Source organism: Erinaceus europaeus, chromosome 16 (assembly GCF_950295315.1).
Source record: "Erinaceus europaeus chromosome 16, mEriEur2.1, whole genome shotgun sequence".
In the NCBI taxonomy this organism is placed as follows: Eukaryota; Metazoa; Chordata; class Mammalia; order Eulipotyphla; family Erinaceidae; genus Erinaceus; species Erinaceus europaeus.
The window spans coordinates 18,812,669-18,839,633 of NC_080177.1; the positions used below are offsets into that span (position 1 = coordinate 18,812,669).

General features: G+C 39.9%; 1 protein-coding gene across 9 annotated transcripts in view; it reads right to left on the bottom strand.

Moving 5' to 3' along the window:
- Positions 1–26,965, bottom strand: part of GABPB1 (GA binding protein transcription factor subunit beta 1) — a 65,019-nt gene that overhangs the window by 10,008 nt on the left and 28,046 nt on the right. For 3 of the 9 annotated variants that reach the window (XM_060174652.1, XM_060174650.1, XM_007517336.3), the window contains exons 2-6: positions 20,628–20,735; positions 15,523–15,690; positions 14,280–14,474; positions 12,193–12,340; positions 11,716–11,829 (exon numbers count right to left, since the gene is read on the bottom strand). In XM_060174652.1, the coding sequence (XP_060030635.1) occupies positions 11,716–11,829; positions 12,193–12,340; positions 14,280–14,474; positions 15,523–15,690; positions 20,628–20,735 (733 nt within the window). Of the gene's footprint in view, positions 1–11,715; positions 11,830–12,192; positions 12,341–14,279; positions 14,475–15,522; positions 15,691–20,627; positions 20,736–23,081; positions 23,172–23,389; positions 23,467–25,883; positions 25,987–26,965 lie in introns of those variants that run through there. The other 6 variants (XM_060174657.1, XM_060174656.1, XM_007517338.2 and 3 more) reach the window with 4 other exon arrangements.

Here is a 26,965-nt window from a genome sequence, read left to right on the forward strand (position 1 = left end):
GTTCAATTCCCAGCACCACCATAAGCCAGAGCTGAGCAGTGCCTTAGTTTAAAAAAAAAAAAAAAGACTCAGTGATGCTACAGCTATCTATGTAGACAACTGGCTTGTGTGCATGTGTGAGTGTGTGTACACATATGTATTTGTGTAAATTTTAAAATGCACGATACTTTATACAACTATATAATTTATAACTACCTATGCATGTGTTTGTTTAAACAATTTCTCTTCAGTTATATAGATATAAAACTTAAAAGATTTTATAAGGCCACAGATATGAAAAAGGTTACACCTGCTCAACAGAATTCCACAATCCAAAAAGGAGCTGTGTGTATGGTTGTACTACATTTATACTTATTTAAGAGTCGATACATATTTCAGTGCCTATCATTGAAACACAGAAATCGAGAGTCAGGTGGTAGTGCAGCAGAATAAGTGCACAAACGCAAGAACCAGCCCAAGGATCCCAGTTCTAGCCCGCGGCTCCCCACCTGCCGGGGAGTCCCTTCACAGGCAGTAAAGCAGGTCTGCAGATGTCTATCTTTCTCTCCCCCTCTCTGTCTTCCCCTCCTCTCTCCATTTCTCTCTATCCTATCCAACAACAATGACATCAACAACAACAATAATAACTACAACAACAATAAAAACAACAAGGGCAACAAAAAGAAAATAAATATTTAAAAAAAAAGAAAAACACAGAAATCTGTAGTTTCAAATAGACAGAATTAACAGTATTCCTTTTTGAAGATTATGCAAGGAAGCATTAGTTGCCTTGATAATATGTAGCATATAGATCTAGTACTCTATGATAATGAACACTGTGTTAACATTCACATGTATGAAGTCCATGTAATCAAATCTGTGATGTTCATTAGGATTCTGGCAGCTGAAAATAGTTCCCTTGATCATGCCTGGATTTAAAAAAGAAAAATCATAAATCAATATGGCAAAATCCTCTTCTATGAACAATCCTATGCCAAGCTACTGCTCCTAAAAGTCAAACATAGGAAGTCGTAACAGTTCTATTCATATTGGTCAAAAATTCAACTCAGAAAAACACCAAAACCAGTATGGATAAAGTGCAGTAGATTTTAGGAACCACACGGCAATTATAGTGGCTAAATGCAAAGCACTGCTAAATCTGACAAAAATCATGTTGAGTTATGTCAATCACACATATATAAATCACAAAATACATATTCCCATTTATGAACTGTGCAATGATCATACAGGAGTAATCACTTCACAATTCCTTGATATACTCTTAGGATTCTTCTGCATGTATACTGCACTTCAATTAGAAAACAGCAAAAAGGGGGCCGGGTAGTAGTGCAGCATAAGTGCACATGGCTCGAAGCGCAAGGACCAGCACAATGACCCTGGTTTCAGCCCCCAGCTCCCCATCTCCCTCTTTCGATTTCTCTCTGTCCTGTACAATAACAATGACAGCAATAACAATAACAACAACAAGGGTAACAAAAGGGGAAAAATAGCCTCCAGGAGCAACAGATTCATAGTGCAGGCACCAAGCCCCAGCAATCACCCTGTAGGCCAAAAAAAAAAAAAGGGAAACAGCAAAAGAAATGACAGCATAGGTCACAACAATGAATTTTTAAAATCCATTTATCCACAACATCTCATAACAAAGGAAAGAGATAAGATCTTCTTAATAGAAGAATGACATCTAATCAAATAAAATAATTATTGTGCTCAGAGAAATAGCTTCGCTAATAAAGCACATTACTTGCATACCTGAGGATCTTAGTTTGATCCCCACGTGCTCTCTCATGTGAAACGCTCTCTACATATGCAATATTTAACAGAAAAAATAAAATTATCATTGTAACCTCTAATGTAATAATCGATTCAAGCAGGGATTATGGATGCTAATAATAGACACTAAAATCAGTGACAAAATGTTCTAGGGAAACACAGCCAAGTGTTCTCCAAGTACTACACTTTAGAATTAGTTATAAATGGAAAGAAAACTACTGCAAATGGGGAAAAAATTAATATTAGTTACAAAAAGGAAAATGTTTGTATATAGACCTGCTAGTCACCACTCCCAAGTGACCTTTATCAGGATGACCTAACATTATGTGTCTCCTGATGTGATGTGATACAATGAAAGATTACCACATATCATTTGTGTACTTCCTGGAAATGTTTGATCTGAATCAAACTGTCGAGAAACAAATGAATCTAGTGTGTGGCTTATTCTGCAAACAACTGACTTCAATTCTACAATACCATAAAGAACAAAGGTGGGGGAAGCAGCGGCATACCTGGTGAGCACACACATTACAGTGCACAAGGACCCAGGTTCAAGTCCCTAGTATCCATCTAAAGTGGGGAAGCAGAGCTACAGGTGTCTAACTCCCCTTTCCCTCTCAAATACTGGCTCTACCCTAAATAAAAAAAAAAAAAAAATGGGGGGGGGAGATACTAAAAAACCAAGGAGAGTAGTTGGACTTTCCTAGAAAGAGGGAAACTAGAAAGAGATGATGATATCCAAGTGCAATGTGTGAGCTCTGATGAAAATGGTTATAAAGGACCTTTTAGGAGCATCAGATATCACTAAATTAATGTTCCAATTTTTAAGAAAATGCATTTGAGTTCTAAATGTCCAGAAGGGTATCCTTAATCTTTGAAAATATATGTTGAAGTACTTTAGTGGCATGATGTTTGCAGTAAAGCTTCAGATACTTTGGCAAAATAGGAGTATACAGCAGCCAGGACCGTGGCACAGAGGATAAAGCATTCCGATTCTACTTCCTCTCTCTTTCTTACTAATAAATTTTAGAGGAAGGAAGGAAAGAAGGAAGGAAGGAAGGAAGGAAGGAAGGAAGGAAGGAAGGAAGGAAGGAAAGAAGGGAGGGAGGGAGGGAGGAAGACGGGGCCAGGTGGTGGTGTACCTGGTTAAGCACATACATTATAGTGCGCAAGGACTTGGGTTCAAGCCCCTGGTCCCCACCTGCAGGCAGGGAGGCTTTACGAGTGGTGAAGCAGGGCTGCAGGTGTCTCTCTGTCTCTCTCCCTCTCTATCTCCTCTTCCCCTCTCAATTTCTGGCTGTCTCTATCCAATAATAAGTCGATAAAATATATATTAAAAACAGAAAGAGAGAGAAAGGAAGGAAGGAAGGAAGGAGGGAAGGGAAGGGAAGGGAAAGGGAAAGGGAAAGGGAAAGGGAAAGGGAAAGGGAAAGGGAAAGGGAAAGGGAAAGGGAAAGGGAAAGGGAAAGGGAAAGGGAAAGGGAAAGGGAAAGGGAAAGGGAAAGGGAAAGGGAAAGGGAAAGGGAAAGGGAAAGGGAAAGGGAAGGGAAGGGAAGGGAAGGGAAGGGAAAGGAAAGGAAAGGAAAGGAAAGGAAAGGAAAGGAAAGGAAAGGAAAGGAAAGGAAAGGAAAGGAAAGGAAAGGAAAGGAAAGGAAAGGAAGTAAAAGAGTCAGGTGGTAGCGCAGCGAGTTAAGCACATGTGGCATGAAGCTCAAGGACCGGCGAAAGGATCCCGGTTCGAGCCCCCAGCTCCCCATCTGCAGGGGAGTCGCTCCATAGGCGGTGAAGCAGGTCTGCATGTGGAGCTATGTGTAAGCTTGGTAGAGTTTAGGGAAAACTTCCCCCATCCCTGAATGGAGGTCTGGGAAAGACACCCCTATGTTAGCCTCTCTCACCGAGATGAGCAAAGGGGAAAAACAGTCTCTCAGACTCAGTTCTCCCTTTTCAGACTCTCAAGCCCAGGGAGATCTCACTGCCTCTCCCCACTAACTGCAGGCCACATGGCTGCCTGCTTTAAGGTTCATTTACTCAAAGTTCACCTCACCTTCTGATCACAGAGGAGAACATAACTTATCACACACTCCATCATACACCTCAAACCCCAGACAAAAGAAATTCCAAACTCTATGGCCTTTAATATCCATCTTCTCTCTGTCTCACCCTACTGGTTTAACCCCTATGTTTCTCTCAAATGCCTTTGGTTAATTAAATGCCTGCATCAGGAGACTATCTTTTTTTTAAAATTTTTTTTAAATTTACTATTATCTTTATTTATTGGATAGAGACAGACAGAAATCAAGAGGGAGGGGGTGACAGAGAGGGAGAGAGACAGAGAGACACTTGCAGCCCTGCTTTACCACTTGTAAAGCTTTCCCGCTGCAGGTGGGGGCCAGGGGTTTGAACCTGCACATTGTAATATAAGCGCTCAACCAGGTACGCCACCACCCAGCCCCCCTGAGACTAATTATCTTGATCTTTATGTATCTGCATCAATTCTTGTCATACCAGCCCCCTACCATAGGGGCAAGCTGACCTTTAAGAAACCTGTAATTTCTGACGTATTTGAAAAGTGTTCTTTGTCCGTACCCCTATATATATCCAAGCCCACCCCTGAATAAATGGAGAGTTGAGAATGTTCCAATTCTCCCCAGTGTCTCTTGCCAGTATCGCTGTGTCTCTTGAACGAGCGAGGGAGAACCAGTTAGCTTACCTTCGTTGCTGAGAATCACCTCGTGTGTAAGTGCCAACATCTGCAGGTTTCTATCTTTCTCTCCCCCTCTCTGTCTCCCCTCCTGTCTCCATTTTTCTCTGTCCTATCCAATGACAGCAACAACAATAATAATAACCACAACAATGATAAAACAACAAGGGCAACAAAAGGGGGAAAAATGGTCTCCAGGAGCAATAGTTTCGTGTTGCAGGCACCAAGCCCCAGCAATAACCCTGGAGGCAAAAAAAAAGAAAGAAAGAAAGAAAGGAAGGAAAGAAGGAAGAAAGAAAGAAAGAAAGAAAGAAGAAAGAAAGAAAGAAAGAAAGAAAGAAAGAAAGAAAGAGAAAGAAAGAAAGAGAGGAGGGAAGAATATATGAAAAAGAGTGTAGGAGAGATGGCAGGAATGGAAAAATAGTGACTATAAACAAAAGACATAAAAACTCATCCACGGGAGTTGGGTGGTAGCGCAGTGGGTTAAGCGCAGGTGGCGCAAAGCACAAGGACCAGCGTAAGGATCCTGGTTCAAGCCGCTGGCTCCCCACCTGCAGGGGAGTTGCTTCACAAGTGAAGTAGATCTGCAGGTGTCTGTCTTTCTCTCCCCCTCTCCATTTCTCTCTGTCCTATCCAACGACAACAATAACTACAACAATAATACAACAGGGCAACAAAAAGGAATAAATAAATATTAACAAAAAAGTTAAAAAAAAAACTCATCCACAATTTTTCTATGGGCCTCAAAATTGTCAACATAAAGAGTTGTAATAGGATGGGGGAGATAGCATAATGGTTATGCAAAGAGACTCTCGTGCCTGAGACTTCAAAGTCCCAGGTTCAAAACCCCAAACCACCATGAGCCAGTCCCGAGTAGTGCTCTGGTAAAAATAAAATAAAATAAAATTAGTTATAATATAACTAGTTCAGAAAAAAGAAAATAGCATAAAATTTATCAAAATCACATGATCTTCTTAATGCATTATTTGAGGCACTATTTTATAGAAAGTGCTATTAAATAATTTTCTCCTGAAATCAAGAAACCATTTAAATAGTTTCCCTGAAACATGATGGACTGCTAACAAGCCCCAGCAGACTACATACAGGATTTACATTAAAGACAGAAGTCACATATGTGTGTGTGTGTGTGTATTACTTTTTTAAAAGGCAAGATAAATCTTTCTTTTTTCCTAAGTATAAACTTAAGGAGACAGGCCTGGCTTCAACGCTGCTACTGTGTTAGTAAAATCAAGGGTCACAACACAAACCACAGAGAGTAATACTCAAAATGCAAACAAATGTTATGTTTTGAGATAATTTTTATTTTGCTTTAAGCCAAGCTTGGGCTTTATCACCATGCACTTAAGAAACTTTCAGGGAAATAATGATAAAATAAAATATATGACATCAAATAGTAATGTAAGACAACTATGAAGGTTTTCAAACACATTAATTATTGCTTTGATTTTTTAAAAATATCCATATGAAAAAAGAAACGTACAGTCTGGCTGAATGCTAACTACACACAGTAAATAATTCAAAGCATAAGCACATGTAAGAAGTCTGTCAGATCACACACAATCAAGGCACAATTGGAGAACTTTCATCTTTTCACTGTTTGCAATGACTGTTATTAAAATAATAAGCGTTACTGTCTTTAATCTAAAAAGCTTTCTTTGTAAGTTGGTCTACGGAAAAAAAAAGTGAAAATTAAAAAGAAGTCAATTATGTGAAAATTAGAGCGCCCCCCCAAAAAAAACTTAAGAACTGCCCAACAGTGGAATACATAAAACATAAAGCCTAAAAACTTTCAAAAGAGTGTTATTAAACACATACACACAATCTCCAAATATAAAACCTTTGGATAAAAAAACAAGTATTCATTGACCTACATCAAAAGTCAAATTATACTTTACAAAGAGATTCCAGGTAATCTACAGTGTCATTGAAAATATTTGAGATCAACATGCCTCTTGAATAATACTATAAAATCCAAAGAAAATAAGGAACTAGCTTTAAAATATTCCAAAAGAATGAACATTCTATGTAGCAGTATTTCAACAATCAAATAGATACCATATTCAAGAAAAGAACTAAGTTTCAAATGTACAATGACTGTACTCGAATCTGAAATTGAAAAGCAAAACCAATGGAGTCTATGAAGCTCGCTCAACAGCATCCCTCAAAATCAATGCCTTTATTCTATTGTTCTATTTTAGGAAAAGGAAAAAAGACAAGCATGTTGTGGCAAGGACACCTGGGAGGTATCTTGATGGAGACAGCATGTGGCTTACTGAGTAAAAAAATACTGGAGCAGTGAAATCACAAGTGGGTGAGGCCTCAGCTCAGCAATCAGTCAACAGGGAGGTCTGACTAAAATTTCACTAAGAGCAGAAAAACAAGGGGAAAGACACCAAATGAATCAACTACATCTTTGGAAAAACACTTTAAATCTTAATAGAAATTGGGCCAGCAAAATAGCTTACCTGGATGGTGTGCCTGCATTAACCAGGTTTGAGCACAGCCCTCACCCCACTGGAGAATGCTTTAGTGCTGTGGTATTTTTCCATCTCTCTCTCTTTTTTAATTACTTTTTTTTTAATTGCCACCAAGGTTATCACTAGAACTCAGTACTACACAACAAACCCACCATTTCCAACAGCCATTTTCCTTCTTTCTTTCTTTTTTCTTCCATTCTTTTATTTGATAGGACAGAAAGAAATTGAGAGTAAGGTCTGAGCAGCAAACTCAGTTTTATCATTGAAAACAAAGAATAGACTTTGTAACATAAATCTAATTTAAAATATTAATATATAGGGGTCAGGTAGTAGTAGCATATCAGGTTAAGCGCACATTGCAGGAAGCGCAAGGACCAGTGTAAGGATCCTGGTTCAAGCCCCTGGCTCCCCACCTGCAGGGGAGTCGCTTCACAGGCGGTGAGGCAAGTCTGCAGGTGTCTATCTTTCTCTCCCCCTCTCTGTCTTCCCCTACTCTTGCCATTTCTCTCTGTCCTATGCAACAACAACAACAATAATAACCACAACAACGGCAACAAAAGGGAAAAAAATAGCCTGCAGGAGCAGTGGATTCGTGGTGCAGGCACCCAGCACCAGCAATAACCCTGGAGACAAAAAAAAAAAAAAAAAAAAAAAAAATTTAGGTTCATTATTTTATGTACTATTAAGGATACTAGTTTCTTTTCTCCAACATGCTACATTTCATTAGTATGTGGGTATTTTGTAAAACCTTTGTGTGATTATTGTGCTCATCTTCAAAATCAAAATAAAACTAAAAAAAATTTAAAAAAAAAGAAAGAAATTGAGAGGGGAGGGGGAGATAGAGAGGGAGAGAAAAACAGGGACACCGGCAGACCTGCTTCACCACTTGTGAAGCTTCCCTCTTGCAGGTGGAGACTGGGGGCTTGAACCTGGGTACTTGCATTTGGTAATTTGTGTATTCTACTAGGTGAGCCACTGCTGGGCCCCTCTCTTTCTGTAAAAGTCGGTGTAGGAAGAAGCCCTAAAAACAACAGTAAAAGCCTAACAGAAGTTGCTCTAAAGATAAAATGACTCCAAACTGCAGGACCCTGGATGCCTAAGCCTGAAGCCATGGCTTACACATCCACAGGTGCAGGAGGGTCTGTCTCTCTTCAATAAAGCTGCTGGCCAATTTTAAAAGGGGGGGGGGGAGGTGCTAGTGCAGCAGGTTAAGTGCAAGTGGCACAAAGTGCAAGGACCGGCCTAAGGATCCTGGTTCAAGCCCCCGGCTCCCCAACTGCAGGGGAGTCACTTCACAAGCAGTGAAGCAGGTCTGCAGGTGTCTATCTTTCTATCTCCCTCTCTGTCTTCCTCTCCACTTTCCATTTCTCTCTGTCCTATCCAACAACAATGATGACATCAATAACTACAACAACAATTAAAAAACAAGAGCAGCAAAAGGGAAAATAAATAAATATATATATATATATTTTAAAAAAACAGTGCCAGGTGGTAGTGCATTGGGCTAAGCACACATGGCATGAAACGCAAGGACTGGTGCAAGGATCCCAGTTCAAGCCCCCAGATCCCCACCTGCATGGGGGGTCACTTTACAAGCAGTGAAGCAGGTCTGCTCACTCCTCTCTGTTTTCCCCTCCTCTCTCAATTTCTCTCTGTCCTATCCAACGACAGCAGCAATAACAATAATAATAAACGATAAACAACAAGGGCAACGAAAGGGAAAAAATAGCCTCCAGGAGCAGTGGATTCATAGTGCAGGCACCGAGCCCCAGTAATAACCCTGGAGGCAAAATAAAAATAAAAAATATAAAGTAAACCAGAAAAAATGAAAGGTGATCATGAAAGGTGAATTAGTCCAGGGATAATATGGCTCGGTCACAGGGAATAACAGAGCTGAGCAAAACAAAGTCAATATAGCACTGAAAGCTTGATCTACAATAACAGTCTTTTATGGGGGATGGGGGGTTTGATTTTAAAAGGACCAGGTAAAAATGCTATGTGAGGCCTATATGTGAACAATTATAACTTCCAATTCTACGCACCAATAACCCTCAAATCTATGCACTCCTTATCTTTTTGCCAAGTACTAATCCATACCAACATTATCTCTTACCTGATTGACTGCATTAGGCTCTAGCTAAACTCCTAGAATCAAAGTGATCATTTATAATCACTGTAGCTCAGTGATAGAATGCATGTCTCACATACATAAGACCCTAGGTTCAACCCCTGCCACGATAATCTTACCTTCAAACATAATGAAATACTCTCCCACTGACTGGGCAGGGCACACTGATCTCCAAATCCCCTGAAATGACAAGCTCATTCCTGATTCCAAAGTTTCACATATGCCACACTTTCTAAAATACTCTTCCCCCAGAATTTGTCCCACTAATTCCTACCTAATCTTTTTTAAGGTTGAGTTATCTATTAACGGGGGTGGGGGGGTTGGGGGGAAGAGCCATAGCATCACTCTAGCACATGCTATGCTGGGTACTTGAACTCAGGACCTTAAAACTTGTAGGTTCTGTACACAATTGCTGCTTTGTCTTTGGGTTCATACCCACTAATTTTCAGATTAAATGTCTTTTCCTCTAGGAAATTAAAATCCTGTATTCCTATTATTTAATGTCAATTAGAAGTATTACCTGAGTGAATTACTTAGCTGAGTAAATATTGCTTTATACACACACACACACACACACACACACACACAAAAAGTCAACAGAGGTTGGGACTGTATCTGCTTGGTTACCATTTTCTCTGGATCATTAAGCATCTTACCCAAGACATAAGATATGATCCAATATAAAACCCAACAAATAAATACATCTATTATTATAAATAGATTTCTTGGGAGTCGGGCAGTGGCGCAGTGGGTTAAGCGCAAGTGGCGCAAAGTGCAGGGACCGGCGTAAGGATCCCGGTTCGAGCCCCCGGCTCCCCACCTGCAGGGGAGTCGCTTCACGGGTGGTGAAGCAGGTCTGCAGGTGTCTATCTTTCTCTCCCCTCTCTCTCTGTCTTCCCCTCCTCTCCCCATTTCTCTCTGTCCTATCCAACAACAAAGCAATATCAACAATGGCAATAATAACCGCAACGAGGCTGCAACAACTAGGGCAACAAAAAGGGGGAAAAAATGGCCTCCAGGAGCGGTGGATTCATGGTGCAGGCACTGAGCCCAGCAATAACCCTGGAGGAAAACAAACAAACAAACAAAAATAATAATAAAAAAATAAATAGATTTCTTTGTAAACCAATAAATGGAAATGTGAACACAAGAACTACTTTGAGCTACTCATTTAACACAAAACACGATATATCCTCCCATAAATTATAATCTGTATATTCTGTTATTTTAAAACAGAAAGGGGGGGCAGGGAGACAGCATAGCAGCTGTGCATCAGACCTGCATGCCTGAGGCCCCAAGATCAGACCCCACCAGCACCAACATATGCCAGACCCAGGTCTCTGTGTCTCTCACTTCTCACTCTCTCTTGATAAATATTTTTTAAAAAACAAAATAAAACAAGAAAAGGGATGGGGCATGTTTTTTGTTTCCATGGCATTTTAATTTAACACATAACAAATGTCTGTAAGCTATGGTATAGATGTGATCTCTGCTTATTGTTGAATAAATAGTGTCCCACTTGGCCGTGAAGGCAAAGGCAGCTGCACTCCCCAGAACACTTCACTATGGAATCTATGGTATCTTCACTATGGAATAACTTTCCAAATGGAATGGCCTGGCTTGAATTTGCTATTTATTGTTGTAGTTGTTATTGATGCCATTGTTGGATAGGACAGAAAGAAATGGAGAGAGGAGGGGAAGACAGAGAGGGGGGAGCAATACCACTCTTTTTGTTTAATATTTCTTTCTTTATTTATTTTCCCTTTTGTAGCCCTTGTTGATTTTTTATTGTTGTTGTTATTGATGTCATCATTGTTAGATAGGACAGAGAGAAATGGAGAGAGGAAGGGAAGGCAGAGAGGGGGAAGAGAAGGATAGACACCTGCAGGCCTGCTTCACCGCTTGTGAAGTGACCCCCCTGCAGGTGGGGAGCCAGGGGCTCAAACCAGGATCCTTAGGCCAGTCCTTGTGCTTTGCGCCATCTGTGCTTAACCCGCTGTGCTACTACCTGACTCCCTGTGCATTACTTTTTAATGCTAAATTTCCCATCTGTTACAGTAACTACTACAATAAATCAAATATAGCAAAAGAATCCAAGCACCAAAGGGGAGGAGGAGAAAGACTGGACTGCATATGTGAGCACTACTTTGTTATAAGAGGATGAAATATCAGTTGAAAGAAAGCACTGAGTCAGAAATATAGCCCAGTCTGTTAGGGCATCAGTTTGCATGTCTGAAATCCCAGAGGTCACAAGTTCAATTTCAGGCATCACCTTATGCCAGAGTTGAGCAGTGCTCTGAATTCTCTAACTTTTTTTAAGGTTGATTGTATTTATTTATAAGAGAGATGGGAGAGGGGAGGGGAGGGAAGGATAGGGGGAGGGGAAGGGGAGGGGTAGAGGAGAAGGGAAAGGGAGAAGAAGGGAGAAGGGAGGGGGAGGGGAAGGGGGAGGGATGAGATAGAAGAGGACTTCATGCTTTTACATTCAACCTGCTCCATCTCATCAGATGTCTGTGAACCTCAGCCCTGTCCACCTAAGCATTTTCAATCACCTTGCTGGCCACTGTAAATATCTGAATCTTCAACATTTAATATACACCTTGTCTTATTTTTCTAACCTGGAGTTTCTGAAGAATTGGACAACGGAGCAGATGCTTCAGCTAAGGCGGCTAATGTAGCTAATACTGACGTGGAGGAGTTTCCGAACTGAACAGCAGATACACCCGTTTCATCTAGGAGAAAAGAGAAAAGATGTTTGTTTGAATTTTTAAGGAGTTTAAGTTAAGGCGCTTTCCTGACATCCTACTTTGCTTTATTCAACATTTCTATAAAGCCAGGATAATAATAGCAAACAAACAAAAAGTTTGGATAGCACTGGCTTTTGAAGGATAATACTGCAATAGAGGTTTTCAAGATCACCTTTCTTTTGATTATTTTTGTCTCATGAAATTTTAATTTTTGTCCATCATGCCAAAAATAAATCTAAGATGACTGATAAAAATCTTACCCTCATTCTCCACGAGTCCTTTCTTAAAAGGATGAATACCTACTAAAGCCTAAAAATCCCATCAGCTAGCCTATATGCATCTCAATACCTGTTGCCTTGGATGAATGTTCTGAAGATACCAGACCTGTTAGGTTCACCACCCCTCCAGGTCCGATGATAAACTGCGGTGTTGCAGCATGTATCGTCACAGTGTCAGGGCTCTCTGGGTTTGTGTTGATTTGGTTCTGCATAGCAATCTAGGGAACAAACCACCACAATGCTTTTAGGATGATAATCAGAACACAGAGCACAGACTCTGGATGTAGTACAGACACAAAACATAAAGGGGCATTCTCTAATTTAAACATAATCATAAAATACAAATGAAAAGCCTTTGTTTATGGGACACTGAGAGTCTAGTGGTAACTCCTTAATGTAAGTTTGTATCCTAAGTTCCCCTAGTTCTTTCTTTTGGTTATTGCAAAGGTCTCACACATGCACAACTTCACTGCATTGGACTGACTTTTCCAGAGAGGGGGGAGACATCTTAGCACTGAAGAGTCCCCTGGCACCATAGTACCCCATGTATGGCAAGACAGGTGCCCTACCAGGGGAGCAATCTCTCTGGCCTTGAAAGTCTGAAATACAGTTGGAAGGCATTCTCTTGCGATTGACTGCCAAAATTAAATTATTCAAATTAAGTGATATCCAAAATGGAAATACTTTATGATTCAGCAATGCCAGCCTTGGGCATGTATCCAAAAGACATGTAAACACTAATTCAAAGGGCCATGTAGACCCCTATGTTCACAGCTGCTTTACTCACAATAGCCAAAATACAGAAGCAACCTAAATGCTCATCAGATGACTGGATAATGAAGTTATGGAATATGTACACTCTGTGGAGTACTACTTTGGGACTGAAAAAGATGATATTGTGTTCTCTAGGACAAAATATATTAACAAAGTAAAACTGAAAATTACTATGTTTAACAAGTAAGGAGGTTAAAGACAGTCACTGAATGTTTTTACCAATGTGTGGAACACAGAGAAATGAAACACATGAATGTGCAAAGAAAAGGGAAAAAAGGAGTCAACCTGTCTCTTAGACTTTTAGAGAACCGTGAGGGTTATTGTGGATGGCGCAGAGGGTGGCGCACAGAATCTGATGGTAGGTATGTTTGAAACTATAAGCCTGTCATCTTATAAATCACTATTAAATTAATAATAAAAAATAAAAACCAAAGGTAAATTAATTTTGTTCTGCTATATTCAGCAGGAAATAAACAGTACCTAGGTGAAGCACATCCTTCTCATTAACTATTCTCCCTATCCAAACTACACTCTTAGGAATAAAAGCATTGAAAGGAGCAAGGCAAAATTCCTTTTCTTGAAGATGTAACATCTCCTAAATAGCTAGCTCAAGTGCAACAGACCATGTGGTCTTAAGAAGAATCCTACTGAAGAGAAAAAATTATTTAAAAATGCATTACGGAAAGATCACTTATATCAATATTAATCTAGCTAAAGAAACATTTTTTTGAGTAGAAGTACAACACACTTTGAAAAAACATACAGTATTAGGGCCAGGTGGTGATGCACCTAGTTAAGCACACACCTGACAGTGAGCAAGGACACAGGCTGAAGCCCCTGGTCCCCACCTGCAGGGGAAAAGCTTTATGAGCGATAAAGCAGGGATGTAGGTGTCTGTCTCTTTCCCTCTCTGTCTCTACTCCCTCAATTTTTCTCTGTCTCTATCCAATAATAAATAAATAAATAAATAATATAGAGTATACAGATATGTAACAAAAATAAAATAAAATAGGAGGTAAATTCCAAAATTAAAAAAAAATAAGGAATAATCATTTTCCTAATCTTCTAACATCATGCAAAGATTATGCTCTTACAATTAGAATAACAAAAGGTAATGAAAAAAAGAATATGAAAAAAAGGAAATGATGTGGTCTGGGAGGTGGCACAGTGGATAAAGCATGAGGTCCCAAGTTCAGTCCCTGGAAGCACATGCGCCAGAGTGATGTCTGGTGTTTCTCTCTCTCCTCCCACCCCTCTCATTAATAAAATAAAATAAAAAAAAGAAATGACCAATCTCAATCAAGTCCAAAAATAAAAGCTATAAGCTGGCTTGTTTCCAAGACAAGATTCGTTCATTTTCTGAAGTTAAAAACCAAAAGTTACCTGTAAAATCTCTGCTAGATCTTCATTCCCATTGTCTATGGAGATATCAAATGCGGTTTTACAGAATTTACTTTGCGTGTGTACATCGGCACCATATTTGATTAAGAGTTCCACCACCTCTTGATGATTGTGTTCTGTGGCCCAATGTAGAGCTGTCATCTTTAACATGTCCTTCGCGTTGACATCAGCACCATGCTAGAAAGAAATATAGAGATGGGAGTTGGGCGGTAGCGCAGCAGGTTAATCGTATGTGGTGCAAAGCACAAGGATCAGTGGAAGGATCCCAGTTCAAGACCCTGGCTCCCCACCTGCAGGGGAGTCGATTCACAGGCGGTGAAGCAGCTCTGCAAGTGTCTATCTTTCTCTCCCCCTGTCGTCCCCTTTTCTCTCCATTTCTCTCTGTCCTATCCAACAATGATGACATCAATAACAACAACAATGACAAGAGCAACAAAAGGGAAAATAAATATTTTTAAAAAGAAATATAGAGATATAGAGATAGGTAGATATGTCAAAATATGAGATTTCCTAAAAACATGAATTATAGAGAATTCCTGATGTGCAAATCCTAGCCACTAAACTTTAATAATTTTCTACTAACTCGGTCAAGTCTTTATTTCAGGGGACCAAGTTATTTGTATATTCTAGGAATCACCACCCACTGGTGGTTTAATCAATTTCCTGTCATATTAACTTTCCTGATTGATTTCTTTCTAATTTCTTAGAGGTATAGCAGTTTATTTCCCAATCACCCAGCAATAAGTGTAAAGGCTTAGAAACCTTAAGAAGTGAAGGAAACTGAGCATTCCTCTAAAACCTCTTTAATTCCATATGAAAGCGGGCACCATAGCCTCCATATTTACACAAAAATGTTTAGTTTTAAAACCAGTGCAGAATAAAGGATTGAAATGGCTCTCTGCAGAAGTACACTGCCCAATTTTATAGCCACCAGCTATAGTGGGCTACCAAGCACTTGAAATATGACTAGTCCAAATGGAGATGTGCTGTAAGTGTAAAAAGCTGAAATGCAAAAAATAAACTCTGAAATAAGGATATAAAATAGCGCATTAATAAGCTTATAATTTGACACTGAAATAATAATCCTGTATGTGTCAAGTTAACAAAACTGTAGTTAGCAGAAAACCTAGAGTTGGCGTTCAAAACCAGTGTCCTTATCGCTCTTACACAGTCAAGGCTTTAAGGGCCCAGTTTCAAAAGCAGCATGCAAGAAGAGAACACATACCTTCAGCAAAACCTCCACAATGCTGGCATGGCCCTCAGAAGCTGCCATATGCAATGGCGTTCGGTCCACCTTGGTTCTGGCATCCCTACTCACACCAGCTCGGAGCAGCACTTCTGTGGTGGAGTAATGTCCATACTGAGCTGCCAGATGAAGTGGAGAAGTTCCCAACTGTATCACAAGAGAAATCCACATTACAATTATATCAGGGAAGCCTTGAAGAATCCCCACACACTTCTCAAGGAGGAAGAAAAAAAAAAATCATTATTTCATTTAATTCAAATTTCGTCTCTTCATATTTTTACATTGTGTTTCAGCTGAGGTGTAACTGATACATAACAACCTATTAGTTTCAGAGGGGTACAGTGTGGTTCAATATTTGCATGTATTATAAAAATAGCCCTAGGGAGCAGCTCGGCAGTTCAGTGGGTTAAGCGCACGTGGCACAAAGAAAGCACAAGAACCGGCGTAGGGCTCCTGGTTCTGCTGGAGAGTCACTTCACAGGCGGCGAAGCAGGTCTTCAGGTGTCTATTTTTCCTCCTCTCTGTCTCCCCTCCTCTCTCTCCATTTCTCTCTGCCCTATCCAAGAGCGACATCAATAACAACAACAACTACAACAACAATAAAACAACAAGGGCAACAAAAGGATAAATAAATAAATAAATAAATAAATAAATAAATAAATATTTAAAAGATCCCTATACAGCAAGTTCAATTAACAGTAGTTTCCAACAACAAGACAACAAATAACCCCATCCAAAAATGGGGGGAGGACATGGACAGAATATTCACCACAGAAGAGATCCAAAAGGCCTAAAAACACATGAAAAAATGCTCCAAGTCTCTGGTTATAAGAGAAATGCAAATAAAGACAACAACGAGATACCACTTCACTCCTGTGAGAATGTCATACATCAGAAAAGATAACAGCAGCAAATGCTGGAGAGGGTGTGGGGTCAAAAGGAACCCTCCTACACTTCTGATGGGAATGTCAATTGGTCCAACCTCTGTGGAGAACAGTCTGGAGAACTCTCAGAAGGCTAGAAATGGACCTACCCTATGATCCTGCAATTCCTCTCCTGGGGATATATCCTAGGGAACCCAACATATCCATCTAAAAAGATCTGTGTACACATATGTTCTTGGCAGCACAATTTGTAATAGCCAAAACCTGGAAGCAACCCAGGTGTCCAACAACAGATGAGTGGCTGAGCAAGTTGTGGTATCTATACACAATGGAATACTACTCAGCTGTAAAAAATGGCAACTTCACCATTTTCAGCCGATCTTGGATGGACCTTGAAAAAATCATGTTGAGTGAAATAAGTCAGAAACAGAAGGATGAATATGGGATGATCTCACTCTCAGGCAGAAGTTGAAAAACAAGATCAGAAAAGAAAACAGAAGTAGAACCTGAAATGGAATTGGCGTATCGCACCAAAGTAAAAGACTCTGGGGTGGGTGGGTGTGGAGACTACAGGTCCAAGAAGGATTCAGAGGACCTAGTGGCGGCTGTATTGTTATATGGGAAACTGGGGAATGTTATGCATGTACAAACCATTGTACTTACTGTTGAATATAAAACATTAATTCCCCAATAAAAAAATAAATAAAAGAAGACCTCCAACAAACAAACAAACAAACAAAACCAGTAGTTTCATCACCATATGTAGATACATTTTCCCCCTTGGGGAGGTAACACCAGCAGCAGTGCATTAGATTTTTCAAGCCTGAGGTACCAGAGGTCCCATATTCATTCCTGCCACCATCATACGCCAGAGCAGGGGGAAAATGGATATACTTTTTTTAACTGCTCCACCAGGGTTGTTGCTGAGGGTTGATGCCTGCACTATAAATCTACCACTCTTGGTTGCCTTTTTTTTTCTTCTTCTTCTTTCTGTTATACTTGATAGGACAGAGAGAAATTGAAAGGGGAGGGGAGATATGAAGGGAGGAAGAAAGAGAGACACCTGTAGACCTGCTTTACCTCTTGTGAAGCACCTCCTTGCAGCTAGGGAGTGGAGGCTCAAACCCAGGTACTTACGCATTAACCATGTGCGCCACCACACGACCCCTCAAAATGTATTTTCTTACAGTGAGAATTTTTCAGATCTAGTCCTTCAAAATATGCAGCCAATTCTTATTAACTATAGTTGCCATACTGTACATCAATCTCTACAACTTACCAGTTTATTAATGGAAGCTTATACCTCCTGAGCACCTTCACCCAATGCTACCTATCCCCCCACTCCACTCCTGGTTATCACCAATCAGTTCTCTAGCTTTTAGCTTGTTTCTTTAGATCTTGCATAGAAAATGGATCACTCTAGTCTTTCTCTTCTGACTTACCTAGGTCACATTTTAATTTAATCTAATGACCTAAACAAAATTGATTTTGTCAAGAATTATAAATAATTATGGTGTGGTCCAGGAGGTGGCACACTGGATGAAGTGCTGGACTCTCAAGCATGAGGTCCTGAGTTCGCTCCCCAGCAGCACATGTACCAGTGATGTCTGCTTCCTGCTTCTTTATATGCTTTCTCTCCTCCTATCCCTCTCATTAATAAATAAAATAGGGGGGCCAGGCGCTAGTGCAGCAGGTTAAGCGCACATAGTGTAAAGCAAGGAATGGTGTAAGGATCCAGGTTCAAGCCCCCAGCTCTCCACCTGCAGGGGGGTCGCTTCATGGACGATGCAGCAGGTCTGCAGGTGTCTCTCTTTCTCTCCCCCTCTCTGTCTTCCCCTCCCCTCTCCATTTCTCTCTGTCCTATACAACGACAACATCAATAACAACAACAAGAACAAGGGCAACAAACGGGGGAAAACAGCCTTCAGGAGCAGTGGGTTCGCAGTGTAGGACCCAAGCCCCAGCAATAACCCTGGAGGCAAATAAAAATAAATAAATAATATTATTTATATAAATTATTATATATTATTATATAAATAATTTTTTTTCAAAAAGGAAGTGTTTTCTGAGTTTTCTAGAAAGTTTTCTTTATTCCATTCAAACAAAACTTTTTTTTTCATATATCAAATTCATATCAAGGAAATGCAATAGCATATATTTTTACATTCAATCACTTAGTAGGGCTTAAAAATCAATTAATTAAAGAGCCGGAGTAATCTTAAAGAGCTCATAAAGAGGGTCAAAGAAATAGCTAACCAGGTAGGGTACGCCTTGCTGTGCACATGGCCCAGGTTAGAGTCACACAGCACCACACAGGAATGCTAAAGCAACTTGGAAAATTCCAGTGCTAGTGGGTGGTCTGGTGCAGTGGATAAAGCACTGGACTCTCAAGCATGAAGTCCCAAGTTCAGTCCCTGGCAGCACATGTACCAGAGTGATATCTGGTTCTTTCTCTATCTCCTATCTTTCTCATTAAAAAGTAAATAAAAATCTGAGAGAAAGAGAGAGAGAATAAAAAAAAGGAAAACTCCAATGCTATGGTCTGTCTTAAAAAACAGGGAGTTGGGGGGTAGTGCACCGGGTTAAATGCACATGGTGCAAAGAGCAGGGACCGGTGTAAGGATCCCGGTTCAAGCCCTCAGCTCCCCACCTGCAGGGGAGTCGCTTCACAGGCGGTGAAGCAGATCTGCAGGCGTCTATCTTTCTCTCCCTCTCTCCATTTCTCTCTGTCCTATCTAATAATGACAACATCAATAACAACAATAATAACTACTTATTACTCCAGACACTCAGACATGAGTTTCTTTACATAAACATTATGCTTTCTCCCCCACCCATCTTTATCTGTTTGTTTTTTTTAAAGGTAAGTGTGGGGGGGGGGCAGGACATGAGAGCAAATATCAGACACAAGCAATGTCGATGAGCAAACTCATGCTTGTAAGTGCAGCACTCTAGCCTCTGTGCTACCTCCCAAATAAAAAATTCCCAAATCAGGAACTTGGGCAAGTAAGACAGCTCACCTAGGAGAGTGCCTGCTTTGTCATGTGCATGACCGCAGGTTCAAACCACATGTGAGTATTATGACATTGGGGAAAAGCTTCAGTGCTATGACATCTTTCCCTTTACCTGAAAAACTGGCTAGGAACAGTGACGTCCCAGCAACAACAAGAAATTATAGACATGGGGTGGGAGTGCACTTGGTTGAGCACATGTACTATAATGCTCAAGGACCCGAGTTTGAGATCCCAGTCCCCACCTGCAGGGGGAAACTTTGCTAGTGGTGTCTCTCCGTTTCTCTCCTTCTCTATCACCCCCTTCCCTCTTGATTTCTGGCTGTCTCTATCCAATAAATAAAGATTTAAAAAAAAAAAAACTTAAAAAAGCCAGAATCTCTAGTTGCTGCCACTGGGAGAATCCATCCAGACTTCTAGCCTTTCATATTCCCAATGCCACCTGTTTATTTACCACCTGAATGAAAGTGTTAGATTGTGGTCTTCCTCACTTCTGCACCTACTAAGACCTCATCTCCATTCCTTTCTTCCTCTTTGGTCATGTCTTCAATAGTTTTATAAGTATCAACTGAAATAAACTTTTTTTTTTCTTTTTAGAAGCACTTAACATCAGCCCTAACCTTCATTTGTTGTATTTTAAATTAAAATCTCTGCCTCTGCAATTTTAAGACCTTTAAATACATTGTAATCAGCTACATTTTACAATCATCCTACACTGACTGCCACAGTTTAACAAACTCTTTTGTAGACAAAGTACTTGGATAATACTGCCCAGTATCAAGGAAATGGTATGAAGCAGTCACTTCAGAGGATAGCTATGAATATAAAATTATAAGCAATTAAACAGTAAACCTCTAAGCAATTAAACAGTAAACCTCTACTATTTATAGGCACAACTGACATTTTTTATCAAGAAAAATTCAAAACTATATTGCACTAAATCAAAGGACTGGGGGGTGGGGGTGGGCTTTCAGGTCCTGGTGCATTCATTGGTGATGGAGGAGGACATAGGCTGGGGGGAGCATGGAGTGCTTTGCAGACACCTATCAGGTGAGATGAGAAATTTTACCCATGTGTTAACAACTATACTTACTGTAAACCATGAGCGCATCCCCCTCCCCATAAAAAGGAGGAGGAACAATTTCAAAACAAGTAAGGAAAAGCAAGCAATGTTAAGATCATTCTTTACCCAGTCTGTAGTAAAAGGAGCTCCATTGGCCATCAAAATACGAACTTCATCATCTTGACCTGCTCGTGCTGCTTCTAAAAGCTTCTTTCCCAAATCTACCAGGGACATCTAGACAAAACAGAAAGAGTTAATGTCAACATCCCAGTTAATATAGCATAGCATAGTTTTTCCCCATCTAGCTTTATTAACAAGTCAATCATTCCTTCAAAGGGTTGTGATATGGGTAATAGAAAACTATCACACAAAAGTAATTTATACATAAATATTCAGAAAAATTATTTCTTTCTCATTAAGCTTTCACTCAGGATAATAAAATTAATCTGACCTTCCCAAATTTGGCTGGTAAAAGAAGAAAAAGCATAACTGAAATGTAAAACTGGCAAAAAATTGTTTTCACTGGAGGGACTGAAGCAATATATTTCTTCAAATAATAAATTGCAGAGATTTGTTATTTGAAAAGATATGGCCCTGTGTAACTGGAACAAATTAAAATAAATCTCCCTTACTTTTTTGGGGGGGGGGGCTGAAGGGGGGACAGACAAAGCTCATATTAAGTTCTTTCAGAAAAGAGAACAATTCATTGTCAGTGACAAAACTGAAGAAAGATGCTAACAATATAATTACTAGAGCATATGAAGTATAAGAAGCTAGAAAGTATCAATGAACCACTTATCTACAAGATATCTGAAAAACTAATGTTGCAGGCTAGTGTGCACGCGCATGTCTTCTGGAATTAGAAACTGAAATATGTGCTAGGAAAAGACGCATATACAAAAGTCTATCTACATACAGGAATACTTACAGGAATATACAGATGAAAAGGGATTTAAATGTGTTAAAGACACTCAAAATTCAAGGGGTAGAAAGTTTCCAGAACCTGGAAGACTGTTCAATGTTACATACATACCTGGTATCCTAGGGAAAGGCACACATAAGATCTGAACCCTGGTGGGGAAATATATAGAACTCCTAATATTCACCAGGGTGTTAATCTGTCTCAAAAAGTATATGTTCTTTAAAGGAGGAAAGTAGCCAAAGGGAAATCGGTTCTAAGAGGGGAATGTTTGGTTGAATAGTATATCTAAGTCTTGTCTGGTTTATTCTCAAAAAGTAAAGGAGAACAACAATAACTACAACAACAATAAAAAACAAGGGCAACAAAAGGGAAAACACACACACACACATATTAAAGTAAAGGAGAGCAGCCTATGTGTAAGAAGGAAGTGACAGCTTAGGAAGCTTACTTATGCCAGGAAAAAAAATGTTTTTTTGCTGTATTATATATTAGAAGAGATGTTAGGGGCCCAGCAGTGGTTGCACCTACTTGAGTGCACACATTACAGACTGCAAGGACCCGGGTTCAAGTCCCTGGTACCCACCTGCAAGAGGAAAACTTCACGAGCAGTGAAGCAGGGCTGCAGGTGTCTATCTCACTCCCTCTTTCCCCTCTCAATTTCTGTCTTTATCCAACAATAAATAAATAAGGATTAAAAACTCTTGGCAGGGAGTCGGGCAGTAGCACAATGGGTTAAGCGCAGGTGGTGCAAAGCGCAAGGACCGGCGTAAAGGGTCCTGGTTCGAGCCCCCAGCTCCCCACCTGTAGTTGCTTCACAGGCGGTGAAGCAGGTCTGCAGGTGTCTATCTTTCTTTCCCTCTCTCTGTCTTCCCCTCCTCTCTCCATTTCTCTCTGTTCTATCCAACAACGATGACATCAATAACTACAATAATAATAACTATAACAACAATAAAAAACAAGGGCAACAAAAGGGGATAAATAAAAAATCTTATTGTTTAATTAAAATCTTCTTGTTTAATTAAAAAGAAAGAGAGATATCAAAGAGCCAGGCAAAGGACAGACAGTATAATGGTAATGCGAAGAGACTCTCATGCCTGAGGCTCCAAAGTCTCAGGTTCAATCTCCAGCACTACCATAAGCCAGAGCTGAGCTGTGCTCTGGTAAAAAAACAAAACAAACAAACAAACAAACAAAACCCAAAACAGCCAGTTTAAAGACAAAGAAAAGATATCCCTGACAATATGGATATTTATCTTTACTGCATTTAATAATTTAATAGATTCCTTAAATTTACCAGTTTTAGCAAATTCAGCTATATATAGGATGGATACAACCACTTTTGAATCTGTGGCTCTCAGTGGTGATGGCACTGCCCTCTAGAGGATAAAAGAGGTGGAGGCATGTGAAGGCTCTAGCAACTAGTTTTAAATTTCCAAGGACACTAAAGGCTCAGCAACGCAGGAAGTCTGGTATGGGGAAGAGCTGTCATGTCATAGATGACTTCCAAAGCTTCCATTAAACCTATCCAAGGTTAGAACTTAATTAATATGCAAATTAAATGTATTTTTTCCACAGTATTAATTATCCCAGATATACAGACTATAAGCATACTATCAATCGAATGGCTTTGTTCAGAACTTATACTAAAAGTCACTCACATTTTTTTTAATGTGGAGCCAGGGGGTGAACGCACAGTCTCATGTATGCATGACAATGCTGAGTGGCCTCGACAGTCCAGCTGTTTTTTTCTTTTCAACCCGAGAAAGAGATGAGGATGAAAGAGCAGAGGAGGGAAACACATGTGAAATGGAATGAGACAAACAGAAAGTCAAAGCTGCTCTACTTTTCTTGTCAAGATAGTCAAGCTCAGACTTCACTTCTGAGTCTCAGCAGGTGAAGCACAAAGCAGAGCAGAACGGTTTTGATCCTCAGAGGAACTCAACTGCATGAAGGTAACAAAGCTCACCAAATGGACCATAGCTCCAGGCTTGAGTCCTCAATTCACTTAGCTCGATACCGACTTATTAAATCCTCTGAAATAAACTGTTAGCTTTGAGTAAAGTCATTCATATGTTTGACAATAAATGGTGCTTATTTGATACGGCAAATCACTTTTTCCAATCTAATAAAGTATAACTATATTGAATAAAATTTAATGGATGCTAAATATATGTACTGGGTGTATTGTGGTACTAAATGTCATACAGTTTAAAAGCCATTTTTTTAGATGAAACTAAAAATTAAAAATAAACCCATTCTAATAAATTCAACCTTAAATTTACTTACTACTTCTAAAAATGTATACAATCCTAAAGAAACTTATTTTTAACTCCCATTAAAATTTTTTAAAATTTTTTTAAATATTTATTTTATTTATTTATTCCCTTTTGTTGCCCTTGTTGTTTTATTGTTGTAGTTATTATTGTTGTCGTTGTTGGATAGGACAGAGAGAAATGGAGAGAGGAGGGGAAGACAGAGAGGAGGAGAGAAAGATAGACACCTGCAGACCTGCTTCACCGCCTGTGAAGCGACTCCCCTGCAGGTGGGAAGCCGGGGTTCGAACCGGGATCCTTATGCCGGTCCTTGTGCTTTGCACCACCTGCGCTTAACCCGCTGCGCTACAGCCCGACTCCCCCCATTAAAATTTTAACAAGATCGATAGAGTTGAAAAATGTGTAAATACCTACTTTTGTTCAATATGCATTCTGAGAGAGCCATCTAGTGGCAACCTGCTGGAACTACTATCAATAATTTATATTTTTAAAGCTTACAAGTCTATTTTACTTCAAATTTCTATAAATTCCTAGCTCATACAGCTATAGGTACACTGGACATAAAATTATTTAAAACTATGAAGTACTAGTTTCATATGAACTGCTACTAGCACTCATAAAATGTCTATTATAAACTACTTAATAAATCTTGACACTCATTAAAAATTTTAGAGTAAACTTTCCACATCATGCTGATGCTTGCAAGTACATCATAAAACAAAAGTTTTCTGAAGAGTTTCTTGGGTGGGTGGGGTAGATAGCATATTCTAAACATTAAGCTTTAGAATATGCAGAAAGTTATGACATTTTAAAATGGGATGGGGCTGGGGAGATATGCAAAAGACTTTCACACTTGAGGCTCCAAGGTCCTAGGTACTGTAATTCCCAGCACCACCATAAACTACTGAACAGTGTTGGGGGGGGGGGTTGCTTGTGTGTATTTGTTATAAAATAAAATTTTCTCCTCCTTACTCATATAAAGTAAGTATTTAAAAAGAAAACAGGGGAGTTGGGCTGTAGCACAGCGGGTTAAGCACAGGTGGCGCAAAGCACAAGGACCAGACCAAGGATCCCGGTTCAAGACCCTGGCTCCCCACTTGCAGGGGAGTCGCTTCACAGGCAGTGATGCAGGTCTGCAGGTGTCTATCTTTCTCTCCCCCTCTCTGTCTTCCCCTCCTCTCTCCATTTCTCTCTATCCTATCCAACAATGACGACAACAGTAGTAGCTACAACAATAAAACAACAAGGGCAACAAAAGGGAATAAATAAATAAATATTTTTAAAAGAATTCTAGTTTAAAAAAAAAAAGAAAAAAGAAAATAGTAGGTGTGGGCCAGTGGTCCACACATTTTAATGTGTGTGATGAACCAAGTTCAAAGCTACATGATACAAACTTTAAAAAAAAAAAAAAAAGTTCACCATGAGTGATGGAATCATACAGACTCAAAAAGTAAAATAGAATATTTGATATTCGGGAGTCAGGTAGTAGCGCAGTGGGTTAAGTGCAGGTGGTGCAAAGCACAAGGACTAGCATCAGGATCCTGGTTCGAGTCCCTGGCTCCCCACCTGCAGGGGGGATCACTTCACAGGTGGTGAAGCAGGTCTGCAGGTGTCTGTCTTTCTCTCCCCCCTCTGTCTTCCCCTCCTCTCTCCATTTCTCTCTGTCCTATCCAACAACAATGACAGCAATAAACAACAATAATAACAACAACAAATATGATAAACAATAAGGGCAACAAAAGAGAAAATATAAAATATTTTTTTAATTCAAAATTCATTTGGAGATGAAGAAATTTTCCTTACCCTGGCAACCACTGTGTCTTTATCCCATTCAGTTACCAGTCTCCTTGAAGCCACATGCATTTATACCAAGGAGCTTTGGCTTGAAAAAGTTACCAGGGAGGGCAGCAAAATAGCTCACTTGGACAGTGAGTTGCTTTGCATTGCATTGAGTATGATCCCAGGTTGAATCCCAGTCCCTACCACATTGTGGTCTCTTTCACTCCCTCTGCCTCTCTGCCTGCCTGCTTATCTATCTATCTATCTATCTATCTATCTATCTATCTATCTATGGTTTTTCTTTTGTTTTTAAAGAAAAGGTCACAAGCAGAGGATGAAGCTATAGCTAACACTTTAATTAGGCCAAAAGATGGCTTTGAGTCAAGCAAGAAAGTATATATGACTTACCTGCTGGCTATAAAGTGAAGCCAACAAACTATCTGTTATATGTCACAACAGTGAACTACCAATTTCCAGCCCAGTGAGACTTTATTCATTTTGATCCTTTCTTCCCAAGATTTCTCACACCCATCTATCCCTTCCTGTCTTCTCCCTCTAGTCTTACATAGGCATTGCCTCATACCTTAAACATCATAATGGCCTCTCAGCTTGGCCTCTGGCTAGTTTCTCCATCCTGCTACCGGGGAGTCCCTTAAAATGTGTTTTTATTCAATCTGAACATTTCTTTTTTTAAATTTTTTAAATATTTATTTATTTCCTTTTTGTTGCCCTTGTTTTTTATTGTTGTTGATGTCGTTGTTGGATAGGACAGAGAGAAATGGAGAGAGGAGGGGAAGACAGAGGGGGAGAGAAAGACACCTGTGAAGCGACTCCCCTACAGGTGAGGAGCCGTGGGCTCGAACCAGGATCCTTGTGCCACATGTGCTTAACCCGCTGCACTACCACCCGACTCCCAATCTGAACATTTCTATATGTAAGTCTCTACACAGGACTTGCCCTCAAAGAATTCACCATCTGTTGGGTTGTTGGAAAAGTCCTGACACATTTTTGTACTTTGCAACAGGAGGTGCTAGTTCATTTTTGGAAGTACAAGAGTCATTCACATCTATGTTATCGCTATGTCATTTGACAGGTGACAGTTCTAGCTTTGTTCAAAAAAACCTGAGCGAATTGGCTGAATTTTGTTGAAGCAAGTTGAAGATGGAACATCAAACTGCACCATCACCATATTTTACTGTTTCACTTCCGTAAAGGGAAGAACTCAAGTCAAACTTGGGAAAAGCTGAGTTAAGTTTATGACGACAATTCTCTACAAGAACATCAGTGCCAATGATGGTTCATGAAATTCGGGCCAGTAATTTTAATTTCAGTGACACTGCTTGGTTAGGGAGGCCCACCAAAGTCGATGATGACAAAATAAAGACATCGACAGAATCAAACCCAACCTATGTTACACAACACGAGAGACGGCAGGAACACTGAACATGCACCATTCAAGTGTTCGCAACCACCTGAAGAAGCTAGGGTAT